This window comes from Falco naumanni, chromosome 14 (genome assembly GCF_017639655.2).
Source record: "Falco naumanni isolate bFalNau1 chromosome 14, bFalNau1.pat, whole genome shotgun sequence".
In the NCBI taxonomy this organism is placed as follows: Eukaryota; Metazoa; Chordata; class Aves; order Falconiformes; family Falconidae; genus Falco; species Falco naumanni.
In genome coordinates this window covers 921,261-934,911 of record NC_054067.1, presented here as the reverse complement: position 1 = coordinate 934,911, position 13,651 = coordinate 921,261, and the positions used below count along the sequence as shown (strand labels likewise).

General features: G+C 50.7%; 2 protein-coding genes across 3 annotated transcripts in view; both read right to left on the bottom strand.

The window, feature by feature from the left end:
- Positions 1 to 9,347, bottom strand: part of ENOX2 (ecto-NOX disulfide-thiol exchanger 2) — a 50,867-nt gene extending 41,520 nt beyond the window's left edge. Inside the window, exon 1 of one of the 2 annotated variants that reach the window (XM_040613945.1) lies at positions 9,261 to 9,347. Coding sequence is in view for 1 of the 2 variants with exons in the window: in XM_040613944.1 (XP_040469878.1) it covers positions 7,493 to 7,574 (82 nt within the window). In the remaining variant the exon portion in view is untranslated. Of the gene's footprint in view, positions 1 to 7,492; positions 7,640 to 9,260 lie in introns of those variants that run through there. The other variant, XM_040613944.1, reaches the window with a different exon arrangement.
- Positions 9,348 to 12,244: 2,897 nt separating this feature from the next.
- Positions 12,245 to 13,225, bottom strand: GPR119 (G protein-coupled receptor 119). The gene has a single exon (XM_040614873.1). It carries the CDS (start codon positions 13,223 to 13,225, stop codon positions 12,245 to 12,247), a length of 981 nt encoding a protein of 326 aa, XP_040470807.1.
- Positions 13,226 to 13,651: the final 426 nt, after the last annotated feature.

Here is a 13,651-nt window from a genome sequence, read left to right as displayed (position 1 = left end):
ATGAAGCTGAGTTTTAGTTTGCTACTTAATAGGCAGCAAATATAAAGAATGCTAAACAGGCGTAATACGATCACAGTGCACCACGCCAGGAATGCAGCCTGCTGCTGCAGTCCATGCAAGCCATGGGCAAGAGTCCTGCTGAAAGCCCCCATGAGCTTTATCAAGTTATGCCATCAAAAAGAGATGCACTCACGATGGCTGCAACACTGACAGACAGGAGAAATCGAACAGCAACCTGAACACGTCATACAGCTGGAGCTTTCAGAGCCACATGTAGACATTGGAAAGAGACAGATCTCGCAAGACAACTGCAGAACAAAAAGCAAGACTCTTACCCAACGGTCACAGAAGGGGATTCAACCAACAAGTGACGATGTTGCAGCAGAGGACAGGGTCACCCTAAGCTCCCTTTAGAGGGGGAAGAACAGTTACCCACACAGCCAACAGCTATCTGCATATCCACAGTTCAGAGCACAATTCCTCTCACCTAGGAACACCTCAAATCAAACTGCATTTGGTCACAGGAATCATGCCACTGGCTGCTGGTGACACTCTTCATTCACTACAGACAAAGGTACAGCCGGCCAGCTCAGACTTACTACCTCAGGGAGAAATGAATCCCACACCTACAGTCAGGCACCTCACAACAGCAAAGCTGCTGAAGGACATACCAGCTGTGATGCACGATGTAGAGCTTATCAGCCCCAGACTTCTACCTGCTTGATATGAACGTCAGTAGGATACAACACTGCCAGTAAATGTTCCAATTGCTCACCAAGAAATGCAAAGCACAATCCATGGGGCAAGAAATACACATGGCAAAAATGACAAAGAATTACCCTTGGTGTCATTCTTTGATAAAGAGGCAAAGCTGAGCAGAATATTTTGGATCACATTACAATATCTTGCACTCCATCAATTAACTTTTGTGTTCAAAATAGACTGGAAACTACTCTGAATATCACTAGCAGGTTCAAAACTATCTCAAAGTAAAACTCTGCTCAAGTATTCAGATCAGAACAGAGAGGTGAGTGGGAACTTGCTGGGAAACCCAACCATTCTCTTCTCTAAAAGCAAATCACAGACTTTCTCACTGGAAGGGGTCTCTAGCAATCATCTAGTCCAGCCCCCCACTCAAAATAGTGCCAGCTCCTGCAGCTTGCTCAGCACTGTCCCATTGGGTCCCAAACAACTCCAAGGACAGACTCCACCACCTCTCCAGGCAATCTGTTCCAGTGCTTGACCACCTCACCAGCAAGCAAAGTTTTATCATGCTTAGTTGAATTTCCTGTGTTTTGATGTGTGCCCTTCAAGCTTTCACGGGGCCCCTCTGAGAAAACTCTGGCTTCATCTTTTTCACACTTTTCCATCAACGTGCATTTGAACACACCGATAAGACTCCCTCTGCCCCCACTCCAAGTCTTCTCCCAGTTAAACAATTCCAGCTGCCTCAGCCTCTAATTAGCAGATACCCTAACCCCTTCATCACACTAATTACCCTTCATCAGGCTCACTCCAGAACGTCTGTGACTCAAACTGGGGAGGCAGAACCGGACACAGCAGTACTGGTATGACCTCACCGGTGCCAAGGGGAAGGATCCCCTCCCTCGACCTGCTGGCAGTGCTCAACCTAATGCAGCCCAGGATGCTGCCGGCCTCCTTTGCTGCCAGGCTAAATTGTTGACTCGTGTTCAACTTACGTGAACCAGAACACGCAAGACTTTTTCCACAAAGCTTCTTTTCAGCAGTTTGTTCTCAGCATGTGCCAGCACATGGAGATCATTCCTCTCCAGCATGGGGGACTGTCACCGTAGGAACTAAAGGTGACAGTAACATCAGAAGTTCAGTGAGTGTTTTTTTGAAGGAAAGTCAGGGGAAGTCTAGTGTGAGATCAATGACTACCTAGAGGATGAGGATGTGTTCAGTTCAGCATTACTTCAACAAAAGCAGTTCTACCTACCAATGTGCATGCACTACCCGTGAGAGATGTGGGCAAAACCCAGCAAAAGCATCATGAAGACAACCAGAGTCACCCCTGGGATAACAGCCTGTGGACTTGGCTCAAGCCACTTCATAAACATCCCACTTCCAAAAAATTTATTATTTATGGGCTCTCCATTAAATGTAATCAGATATGGTCTCTAACAGATGCAACACATGATCCTCTGACGTGAATGCAGCAACATTTTTTTGTGCTGGTACAAATTCATGGTGTCAGATTAAATGCTCAAAGGTGACCACACAGGGTGTGATTAAGGCACCAGTACCAGGAATCCAGATCCAGGTTCACTGTCTCATCAAGCCATGGCTTAGGCCATCCTACTTGAGAGACCACACCAAGATCAGCAAAGAGGTCAGAGCTAAAACCCTCATTCTGCTCCCACTGGAGGATTTGGACTTGTTTTCAACCTCAAGCCATGTAACCACAGTCATGTCTTACACACCAATACTAAAACAGCCACACCAGTAAGCAAGGGCACAAGAATATACACGAAACCAAAAATTATATTGCTCTCAGATTTTCAGAATAAGCAACTGACTTTCTTCTAGCCTTTTTTCCAACTGATACCTCACAGGCCAATGATGCACTTTGACACAGTGCTGAGACACCAAAGTCTTTCCCGTGATTCTCTGCATTAGGATCTAAGACTTAAAGCTAAAATGTGACTGCTTCAAAATAAAGCTTTGTGTCTGAAAACATTACCAAACTGCAGGGGCAAAGGAAGAAACTTTGCATCCCTGCCGTGACACTTAATTTCAATTTACAGGTTGGGGTTTTTTTATTCCAAGCCAACTATTACTCAACGCAAGAACTGGTTTAGAGCTACCCTTCTCATTCGATAGACTCCTCCACAGTGCCTAAACCTCTTCAAAAGGTAGAAATACGACTTTCTTGATTGTAAAGCTAATACTCTGCATTTACAACTTCACTGCAGCATGCAGAACACATGGTACAAGTGCTTTGGAAGAGAAACCCGCTGCTGTCCCTATACAGCCTTGGACTAGAATTCCACAAGTCAGAAACAGTCACAATTTATAGAAAATGGAAGTTGATGAGATCATGAACTGCAACATACTTTTCTTTGCAGGCACAGGCTTGAAATTGAGTAGCTCCTTCACAAGCCAAAACCAAAAACTGATGTATTTTCTGGGTAGTGTTGTCTAGAAACAGTGCTAGAGTGGATGCAGTTACTCTTAGTCTACTCAGGCAAGAGATCCTGGTAGCTCCTCCAAAAAGGACTTCCAGGATTCCAAGACCTACTTCCACAGGCACTTTTCCTTGTTTTGCTCCAGGCTCTGCGAGCAGAGAAAGCCAGGAGCTATTGCCAAGTGTCACCAAGTTGCCTTCCTCTCAAAAACCTGTTATTTACTTAATTGCGTAAGTCCAGACCTCTGCAAAGGTGGTTATGGCAAGCATAAAAGTCCCTGTGCAGAGCTGCCTGTCCCAGGAGCCTGCCCACAGCCAGGAACAAGGCACCTGTCAACTACGAGCCCGAAGGCTCTGGGTGGAGGCACCCACACCACTTGGAGCAGGCCTGAGGGCCTCCAGGGCCCACCAAGACAGGATGAGCTACCATCCACAGGCACATTATGGCACACTCAGTATGGAGAAGCAAAATATCTTGGGAAAGCTTTACTCTCACTTCCCCAAGATGGAGAAAGAATAAATGACCCACGAAAGAAAAGGGTAGTACTGAAAAGCTGGCAACGGAAGCAATAAAAAAAAAGTAGGCACCTTGTTCGCTGCTCTCCTGCAGTTTGCTCCAAGAATTAAACCAAGCCAGAGAAAAGACTTACAATGCGTTTTAGAGTAAGAAAGCCCTCATTATGTCAGCTTTTCCACCCTGCAACTGCTGCATGCCATGGACAGCAGCCACCTTCAGAACAGATTGCCTCTCTTCTACCACTTCAGCAACCTAACGTTCAGCTTGAGCTCCAACCACATCCCACCAGATACACAGAATGTACACAGAAGAAAGCTGAAGCTGCAGAAAAGCTTCTCCCCTGGGTACAAAGCAGGATAAAAGCTGACAGAATCAGCCAGTAAAATTGTGAGGCACAAACATTTTTCCTTTGCACTGCCCTTAACAAAGCATCCTTGGCCATTTTGAGCTGGTCCACTCAAGAACGAATGGATCACCAGCACAAGAGCAAGACTCAAGAGTTTTACTCAGTTTTACTGTAGTCCACCAGGAAAGCAAGAAATGAGATTTCTGCATTTGCAGTGAAGTACTATGCAGAAGAAAACGGGAGGGAGGAGGAGAAAAATTAGTGCTTTTTCATCGAGCCTCAGACCAGTGTCAGAATTTCTAGAGCCCTACGTGGCACAGGCGTTAGCGTGCCTCCAAGCACACCCAGTATGTATGTATCTCCATGGATTTTCAGAAAAGTGAATTTTTAGGAGCAAGATAACCAGGAGCTGCCATAATGCAGTGACTAACAAACTAAAAATAAAATTAAAAAAAAATAAAAATCAACTTGGACTAGAAGATTCCTCACTAGAAAAATGGATTGGGGAAAAAAGTGAAGATGCTTAAAGATGAGCAGAAAATTACTATCAGCAAGTCTTCTCACACAACAGCAGCAGGTTCCTGCAGGTGGTCTTCACTTCTGAAAATAGATGCCGAGTTGTGTCTTATGGGAAGACATGCAGCAGTTTCCCACTGTCCTAAATAGCATTAACAATGCACCGCCCCGCCTGTCCCTTTGGGTAAGTATTGATTTGGGTCTGTGCTGACGCTATATATGGCTGTAGCTTTCACAGCACACATTTAAAAAGGGCCTGGATAGAGATAGGAGAGATCTCAATGTTCCAGGCATAAATCAAGGGAAGTATCTACCATCACTGGGTCCCATGCCAGACCCTGGGCGGGACTTCATTTTCCAACCACCAGTTCCTGCTAACAGAGCTTGGTCATTTGCTGTAACGAACAGTGAAAAACAAGAAATCACAAATACTCAACAACATGAACTGAAAAGCACAGGTTTACAGATCACTCCTATTGCCAAGAGCTGAACATGCTGACAACACTTCTACCCAAGACAGAGGTTTGTGCAGCTCACTGTGCAAGGCTACGATTGTACATGAAAACAGCCCCCAAACAGGGCTTCCACTTCAAGATCTTTGTAAAATCTTCCCTACTGGGTTTACTAATGTTCAATCAAATGACAACAGGAGCTTTGACTGCAAGCCTAGCACTGCTTCAAAGGCAAGCAAACCAGCTCGCCCAGGGCCAAGCAAGTGAACCGCATGCTCTGACAGCAACCTCGCGCTGCAGCTGGTCAGACATTTGAATGGTTTTCTTGACATCCAACTATTTAATAAGAAGCAGGTACACTAATCTCTGCCCCATAACTCAAAGAAAAAAAAACAACTAGCAACAGGTACTCTGACACTTTCACATGCCTAAAAGCATTTTAATGATAGACTTAAAAAGCCCATGTAGATTACGCCTGCTCATCAAACTTTCTTACCCAGCATCAAGAGGAACTTAAAAAATGGGCTGACACAGGCTTTACTATAAATATGGATTTACCTTTTGCCAACGTTGGCAAATATATGAAGTATTGCTCAGCCTGAACAGGCGTCCCTCTTTTTTTGTGTTTAGAAACGCAATTTAGAAATAAACTGGATTCCAGGATACAATCTGCCATCTGATTACACAGTAATCATTTTAAAAATCTAAAGAAATGCACTTTAGGAGAAACTCAAAGTACACAGCATCTGCAGTAATCAATTAGAAAACAGCAAGAAAGGGAAAGGGAAAAGATACCAAGGCTTTGAAGTGACACTTTGATACCAACCAACATTTGCTTTCCAAGACTAGTTCCCAGGTTCAAAAACTACTGCTGGCCTTGTGCACGCTTGTCTACTGTACTACTGCCTTAAGCATCATGGTTAGAGCTTTAAAACTCTTTTTTTTGATCTAGAAGCCGGCTAGGCACACTGATGAGACCAGCAGGCTTTTGACAGTTACTTCTGTCAACTCCATATAATCCTGTATGCTAACAACACTAACAAGACATTATCAGAGAAATGCACTTTGAAGAAAAGCACACAAAACATGTACTTTACCTGCATACTGCATGAGAAACATGGCAAGATGATGATCATATTTCAGTATTTCAGCCAGTTTTCCCACTGAAACTCCCAGCTTTATTTGTTTAAAAGATGGGAGTCCAGGGTTGAGCTCTCACACTCAGTGCAAGTCCATACAAGAATCCAAGCACAAAAGGAAAGTTGGGTTGTAATGACAGTAAAATTACCACTGCACTGCCACGTGGGTTGGAAGTGACAACCCAGACATTGAGAGCATGGGTTGGGACTGGAGCTGGCAACCGGTGGCTGCACGTGTCACTATCAGTCTCCAGTAACTGACGCTGATGGGCGGATGGGGGACAGAGGTGGAGAAGCGATTAGCAGCAAGTACATCTGAGTTTGCAAGGGATTTTATACATCAATGCTTTTAAGCACTGGTGCAGTTAAATAAACCCTGTTTGAATGCCTGAGATTAGCTGCCTTTGCAGAGAAAGATTAAGTTCTAGTAATCCTTGATGGTAAGAGGCACATCCCTCACTTTCTTCTTGTACTCACAAGAAATACTAACTTCAGACAAGTTAATTATTCTAGGAGGGCACTGTAAAGAGAAGAGAGGGGAAAAAACCCACACCAAAAAGAAAGAGACACACAAAGAGTCCCTTTCTTCTTTGACCCTAAAAACAAGGCATTCAGTAATACCAAAGGACTATTTGCAATGCTTTCAAGCGAATGCATATTTTCACATATATCCACAGCAACAAAACCAGAGACTTGATCGTCATGTATGACCTGTGCTGTTTAGTTACCACTGTAACCCAAAACAAAGGAAAAATATTATTACCTGTGTGTGTATGCACATACGTGTGTATGCTGGCACAGACACACAACCCTAGTTGCTTCCCACAGGCAGTCCTCACCAGCACCCTAGCCATCACACCAAATTACTAAATATTCCACGTAGTATTCTGGGGATGCTCACATGGCTCTGTGAAACGACCTTCCCTCTCAACACAGCATTTCTAAATTGTTTTGCATTAACACTGGAATTTACAGGGGACAAGCAGCTTGTCCTCCATCGCCTGGGGTGCAGAGCAGGTGACTCCAGGCTCAGAGGGGACATGCCCCACTCCATGCAGCTCATCAGTCACATCCCTCCCCATCCTGCTAGCCTCACTCACTGCACCCCCAAAGGGCAACACATGCTACTGCATAGCAAATGCTCAAAAGCTCACATTTTCAAAAATACATTTTTGAAAGGCTAGGAGAAGAAATCTGTCAGGCAAAGGGACACAGGCTAATGGCACAGAGCTACAGGGGGTGGGGGGTGGGAATTAAAAATAAAAAAAAAAAAGAGGAAGAAAAAAAGCAGTGGTGAGGGAGAAGAGGAAAGTCCCAAAGACAAGTCCAGCACAGCCAGCAATGAGGACCATTCAAAAATCCTAGTGCAAAAACCTGGACACAGAAGTGAGTGCTGCTCCCCAGACAAGAGCCTCGCAGAAGGGCAGCACCAGCACAAGGACCTGAACAGCTTCATCCTGGCCAAGAGCAGAGCAGGAGGAAGGCACTGCTTTGGGATGGACACATTGGCACCAGAAGAATGCTGCAGAAAAATTGAGGATTAGGGGAGAAATCTCACACCATCTTCGGAAGGTGCACAGAATACCTCTCTAGCAACACCTTATCTTTGAAATTACTCTGAGATTGAAATTCACCCCTTCTACAAGCTCAAGTCACCCATAACAAAAACATGACCTTAAACTAAGAAACCTGACCTTACAGCGGCTCTGACAGAGCTTTCAACAACTCTGTATAGGGGGCTCTTTAATTAGATATTATGAAATCCCCTCAAAGTAAACACTAAGAAACAGAAAAATCAATAAGTCAGCTTCCACAGCAGAGAAAAGGTGAAAAGCCACAGTATGAAGGCATGCAAGTTTGCTGGGCAAACTCCTCCCCCAGGCTGTCTTAGCATTTTACCAGTCATCTCACAGCTCTGCTGCAATGTTCTGCAAGCTCGAAAATATGGTGCCTAATTATTGCAGCTGTGCAAGTGAAGTACGGAGAAGTCAAAGTGTATGGACTAACATATTTGTGTGAAAAACACATGGCAGTAAAGAACAAAAGCATTTCTACTCAGCATGATCTGAATATACATTGCTGTTAATGCCTAGACTTCACACACACGACCAAAATAATTAAGACAGTAAGAAACACACAAATATAAAGAAACTTAAGAAACCAAATAAATGCGTGTATGCATATATATATGAATCATAGTCAAAGGATCCCTATGGAGTGGGGCTGTGGGAGAGTTACAGCCCACTGGTAGCTGTGGTTACTGGTATGAGTGTGCACGAACCTAACAGTGCTTCCTACGTACGGTCTGGCTGTAGCAGAACAGATCCAGCACAAGCTGAATTACAAGAGTGGGCACAGCCAAGCCTGCCCAGTGTTCAGAAGAGAACCCAACCAGTTACACACAGGAGGCAAGAAGCTGCTGCCACCTTCAAGCACCCCCCTTGCAAACCAACCACTTTGGAGCATCAGAAAGAGGCCTAAAAGTCAGTTCAATAATTTCTTCAAATGCAACAAATTTCTCCCTCCCCCTTGTACTACCTTGGTGACGTTTTAACTACCGCTGAACCCAAAAGGTAGCCTGGTGACTTTCCACACAGTAAGTCTTTTAGAACAGCTTCCCCGCCGCCCACAGGGCCAGCAGCACACTAGGGACGCCACCACCAGCTCTCCCGATGCCCTCCAGACTGCTATAAGGCTGTTGTTAATGTAAGGACCCCCCGCTGGCGAGGGCCACCCGCGCCATACAGGCCTAACCGCGCCGACCGGGAAGCCAACACCTCGGCCATCCTCCTTAGAGGCCGGCTGGGCCTGGCGCGGCGGGGCGACCCGAAAGGAGAGCCGGCAGGCCCGGCCGGCCCGGCGATCCAGCGCCACGGGCCGCCGCAGCCTGAGAAGCGGAGGAGGCCGGGAGCCAGCACCGCTGCCGCCCCTCCGCTCTGCAAACGGGGGCCTGGCCGGAGAGGCCCCGCCGCCCCTGGCCGCATCCGCAGCCGTGCCTCACTCCCCACAGCCTCCCGCGGCGCGCAGCCTAGGCCGGCCCCGAGCCGCCGCTCCGCCGCTCCGCCGCTCCCACTGGGGCTGTCCGCAGGCGGGAGCGGGACCCCCCGGATCCCCCGCCCGGGCCGGCCCGGCCCGCACTCACCTCACCGCCCGGCCCGGCCCGGCCCGGCCCGCCGCGGCCGCCCCGCACATGCGCACCGCCCACCAGCTTCCGCGTGCTCCGTTGCGCCCGCCTATTGGCTGCCACCTCACTGGGAGGCGGGGCGCTGCGCGCACGGCGCGACGGGACGGTGGCCGCATCCGCAGGCGCGGAGGTGGGGGGGCGCGTTGTGTGGCCTCGGCCCCGCCGCTGTTCCCCGCCTGCCGCCGGGCCCGCCGTGTGCACGGCAGCGTCGTCCTCCCGTCCCCCGGCGCCACGTGGGCCCTCTGCAGCCCCCAGCGCTCCCGGGGCGCCGCCGGCCGCCCGCCCCCGGGCGAGCGCAGCACGGCGGTCTCGGGCGGCCGGGATTGCCCCGGCGAGGGCCCTGCCAGGGGAAGCAGCCCGGCAGCCCCGACCCCCCACGGGTCGGTAGGAACAGAGACGACAGGCTGTCAGGAATGCCGTTTATTCCGGTGAAGGACAGCAAGTGGGGGAAGGGCTCCTTGTCTTTCCCTCTTTCTCCCTTGTGGCAGGATTAATTCGTCATTCCTCGCCCCGTGGCCTCACATGTGCCCACTCGTGTCCAGCCACGCTCCGGCAGCTCCCCAGAGCGCCTGGCCTGGGTGCCCAGTACCCACAGATACGCACAGCAGCAGTGGCAGAGCAGGGGGACGTGGTCTCTGGGACAAAAGATGGAAGCCGGCACGGTCTCACAAGGAGGGGCTGCTGAGCTGGGCTGTCCCGGTGGGATCTGGAGGTGTCTTCCAGGAATGGAGCCCCAACTACTCCAGCCTGCGAGCACCCCCCTCCATCCCAAGGCTTGGAGGGAGAGACACAGGTCAGAACGAGAGTGCAGATGCTTAGCAAGGGACCCTCCACTGTTCAGGGAGGTGCTCTGCTTCCAGCTGCACATAAGCTTGGCAGAAGTGTCTCCTTTCCCATCCAAGCCACCTCCCTGTGTCTCTCTAGCACCAAGAAGGCTGCCTGAGCCCTGAGCCCCTCCGTGGAGTGGGATGTCATGGTCACTACAGGCCAACACAGCCAGTGCTCCGGCTCCTGTTGCTCACGCTGTTCCAGATCTGCAGTCTCACCCAGTTCTGTGCTTGGGCACAAACACTGCCGATGGCTGGCCCCACTCCAGGGCCGTGGGTGACAGAATCACAGCAGAGGCAGCAGTCAGCAAGCTCAGGAAGTGGCAAGAGGCCCACATGGAAAATGTCTCTGTTCACACTGGATACCCACCTGCGACGCTCACTGCAGAAAGCATGCTGGAGGGAGGCGGAGGATGACTTTGGCGTGATCAGAAGTAAGGATGGCTTGGCTTTGAAACACAACATCCGGTGGAGCTCAGGCTCCACTGAGAACAGGCAGCGAGCAGCTCATCATATAGACAGATACTGTGTTGATCCCCAGAACTGAATCAGACTGTATCCACCTACTAGATCCACCTACAAGGTGTCAGCCCACCCACAGAGCCAGAACTGCTCTGTAGAGGCCTCCTCTCAGGCTCATTCCATGTTGTGCAGCTAGGAACAGCATCTGCCATGTGATATTTGGTCTCAGGCCTTTCCCAGGCAGAGGTGAATGCTACATAGGACCTTTTTTAAGGGCACTTTTATTTTTGCCTCTTACTCTAGGATGGGGAAGGCCTCAGGACCAAGGCAGGTTCTGGACACATACTGGATATGGCCTTGAGCCTTCATGTCTACCAGTGGGGCAAATGACAGAGGTGGAAACAACTGCTATTTTATGCATAGCAGCCTCATTTTCAGATTAGGGTATGTTCTCAGATAATAAACCTCTTTTAAATGAAATTTTCTTGCCATGTGGATTAAATGGACACAATTTTATGAGAAGCAATTAAATATCATCATAGCCTCTGGCAAGGTCAGCAGTCTGGCCACCAATGCTATGTGGCAGGGCATGCAGACGTGTGCTCCTGGGATGAGTTGGTGTGTAGGGACCCTTGCAGTCCCAAATCCAGCCCTACAGCCCTGATAGGACAAAGCAACCCTCCTGCATGGGGCTTTCCCTGGCTCTGAGGCAGCCGTTCCTCCAGCTCCTTTGCCACAGCTCGGCATTCAGCCAGTCACTCATTAACTCACTTTACAGCCCAGGCCAAACAGCAACAGCTCAGTCTGTGCTGCCCTGCACCTCTCCCTGGTGTGCAGTGTCTGCAGCTGCTCTGCGCTTGCCATGCTAGCTCCTGGGCAGACACGGCAGCAGCCGAGGAACAGCAGGAGCCCTCTGTGTGGTCCCAGTGGCACGGCAGCAAGCTCAGACCTCTACCCCCTGCCTCTGCGTTGGGTGGGCACAACCCAGAGTGGGGACGACCCTGCCACCTCTCTGGCTGCAGGTTTGACTGCAGCAGGAGACAGGTTTAGGGGGTGGCTCAGCCAGCAGCTGTAGGATCACGAGTTTGATTTAGGAAGGGCAGTGACTGGGAGCGCTTGTGGTCCCAGATGGATTTAGGACTTGTGCACACCTCCCAGCCTCCGCCACCTGGGCCAGGAGCCAAAGGTGACAGAGCCAGTGCTGTGTGAGCAGCCCTGCCCCAGGCGCCTGGGGCTCATCACCTGGAGAGCTGGCACTGTGGGCAGAGGGGAGGGCAGGTGGATCCCAGGGCCGGGCAGGGGAAGCCAGGCAGTGACAGGTAAAGGATCTCAGCCTGTGGAATGAGTGCTGAGGGCTTGGTCCCAAGAGGTAAAAGGCTGCTCTTGCCAAGGCTCTCCAGGCAAAAACCTAATGTGTGCCACAAACCTGCAATTTGGGGTGCCTGGGGCTGGTGCAAAACAGGCTGTGCTGTGGCTCTGTGAGGCTGTGGGCTGGCTGGAATTTGGCCACGCTGATGTCTGGGAGTTAGCATCCAGGTAGGTTCCACCCTGTCTGTGGTCTCCTCCACAGCTTGTGGGCCCCGAGTTCATGGTCGCAATGCAGGAGATAAGCTGGAAAGCTTGAAAAGCTGGTGGCAGCCGCTCCTTACCGTGTCAGTCCTGAAGCTGCAGGCAGGACACAGTGGGGAGAGGTTTGGTGCCTCTGCCAGGGAAACAGCGGCCGTTCCCCAGGTGAAAGAGAACTCTTCTTTTCACACCTGCAACCAGCTGGGAGAGCTGCAGCCGCACGTCCTTCTGCCAGTAGGAGTAGAGCAGGGGGTTCAGGAGAGAGTTGCAGAGTCCCAGCAGCCAGAGGTAGTTCTCAATGACTTTGTAGGGGAAGCACTCAGTGCAGACAGTTTGCACGATGCTGGCAATGAAGAATGGCAACCAGGAGAGTGTGAAGCACCCGATGAGCACAGCCACGGTTCGCATGGCCTTCATGTCGCTGGTGGTGCGGGATGGGGGGCAGCTCCGTGCCAGCCCTGCATGCTCCACTTCCTGGATGTGCTGCACGTGCACCGAGGCAATTTTCAGCATGTCGCAGTAGAGATAAATGAAGAGAAAGAGCGCTGGGAAGAAGCCGACGCAGAAGACGGTGAGCATGTAGGTGGGGTGGAAGACCCCGAAGAAGGAGCACTTCCCATCAGCGGAGACCTTCTGAAAACCTGGGGAGAGGACTGGGAGGAAGCCGATGATGGCAGCGAGCAGCCAGAGCCCCACCAAGCGCACTCCGACCCGCAGGCCTGTCACCAGCTGGAAATAGTGGAAAGGCTTCCTGATTGCCAGGTGCCTGTCACATGCAACCAGAATCAGGGATAGGATAGAGGCAGCAGAAGAGGAGGTCACAAAAGCCATTCTCAGGACACAGAAGATCTGGGGTCGATATAAGGGCTGGGAAAACTCATCCATGACCAGACCCATGACTGTAAAGCCAACCATGGCATCCGCAACAGCAAGATTAAGGACAAAATAGAGCCCCTTGGAGCCGCTCTTCTGGATGAGGCGAAGGAGCGCAACAGCCACCAGTGCATTGGCAGTGATGATGAGCGAGGCCAGCACAGCGAGGATGGCTCCCAGGGCCGAGCTAGCCATGGCTGTCCCCTGTGGGGCACAGCCTAAGGATGACGTGTCCCCAGCACGATTCAAGGGCATCCCTCACCTGGGGTTTCGTGGCATGTACAGCTCAGTAGCCAGGCAGCAGCGAGTGCAGCCCCTCACCCTCCAGGTGATGCAGCGAAAGCACGGGGTGTAGCGGTGTCCCTCCAGGTGGGGAGCAGAGCTCTCCTGAGCAGCTGCCTGCCGGAAGGGATGGGTGCACTCACAGCACCCGTCGTGCCCACAGAGGTCCCTCCCCTCCAGCCACGTTTCCAGACAACCCTGGAGCAGGGGCTGAGCAGCAAGCACCTGAGCAGGAAGCTGCCAGGATGGCACACGGGGTGGTGGCCATCCCCCAGCCGAGCACCAAGGAGCCAAGCAGAGGCAGTTCCCTGCTTTGGCACGGGTGCTGGAAATAGGGAA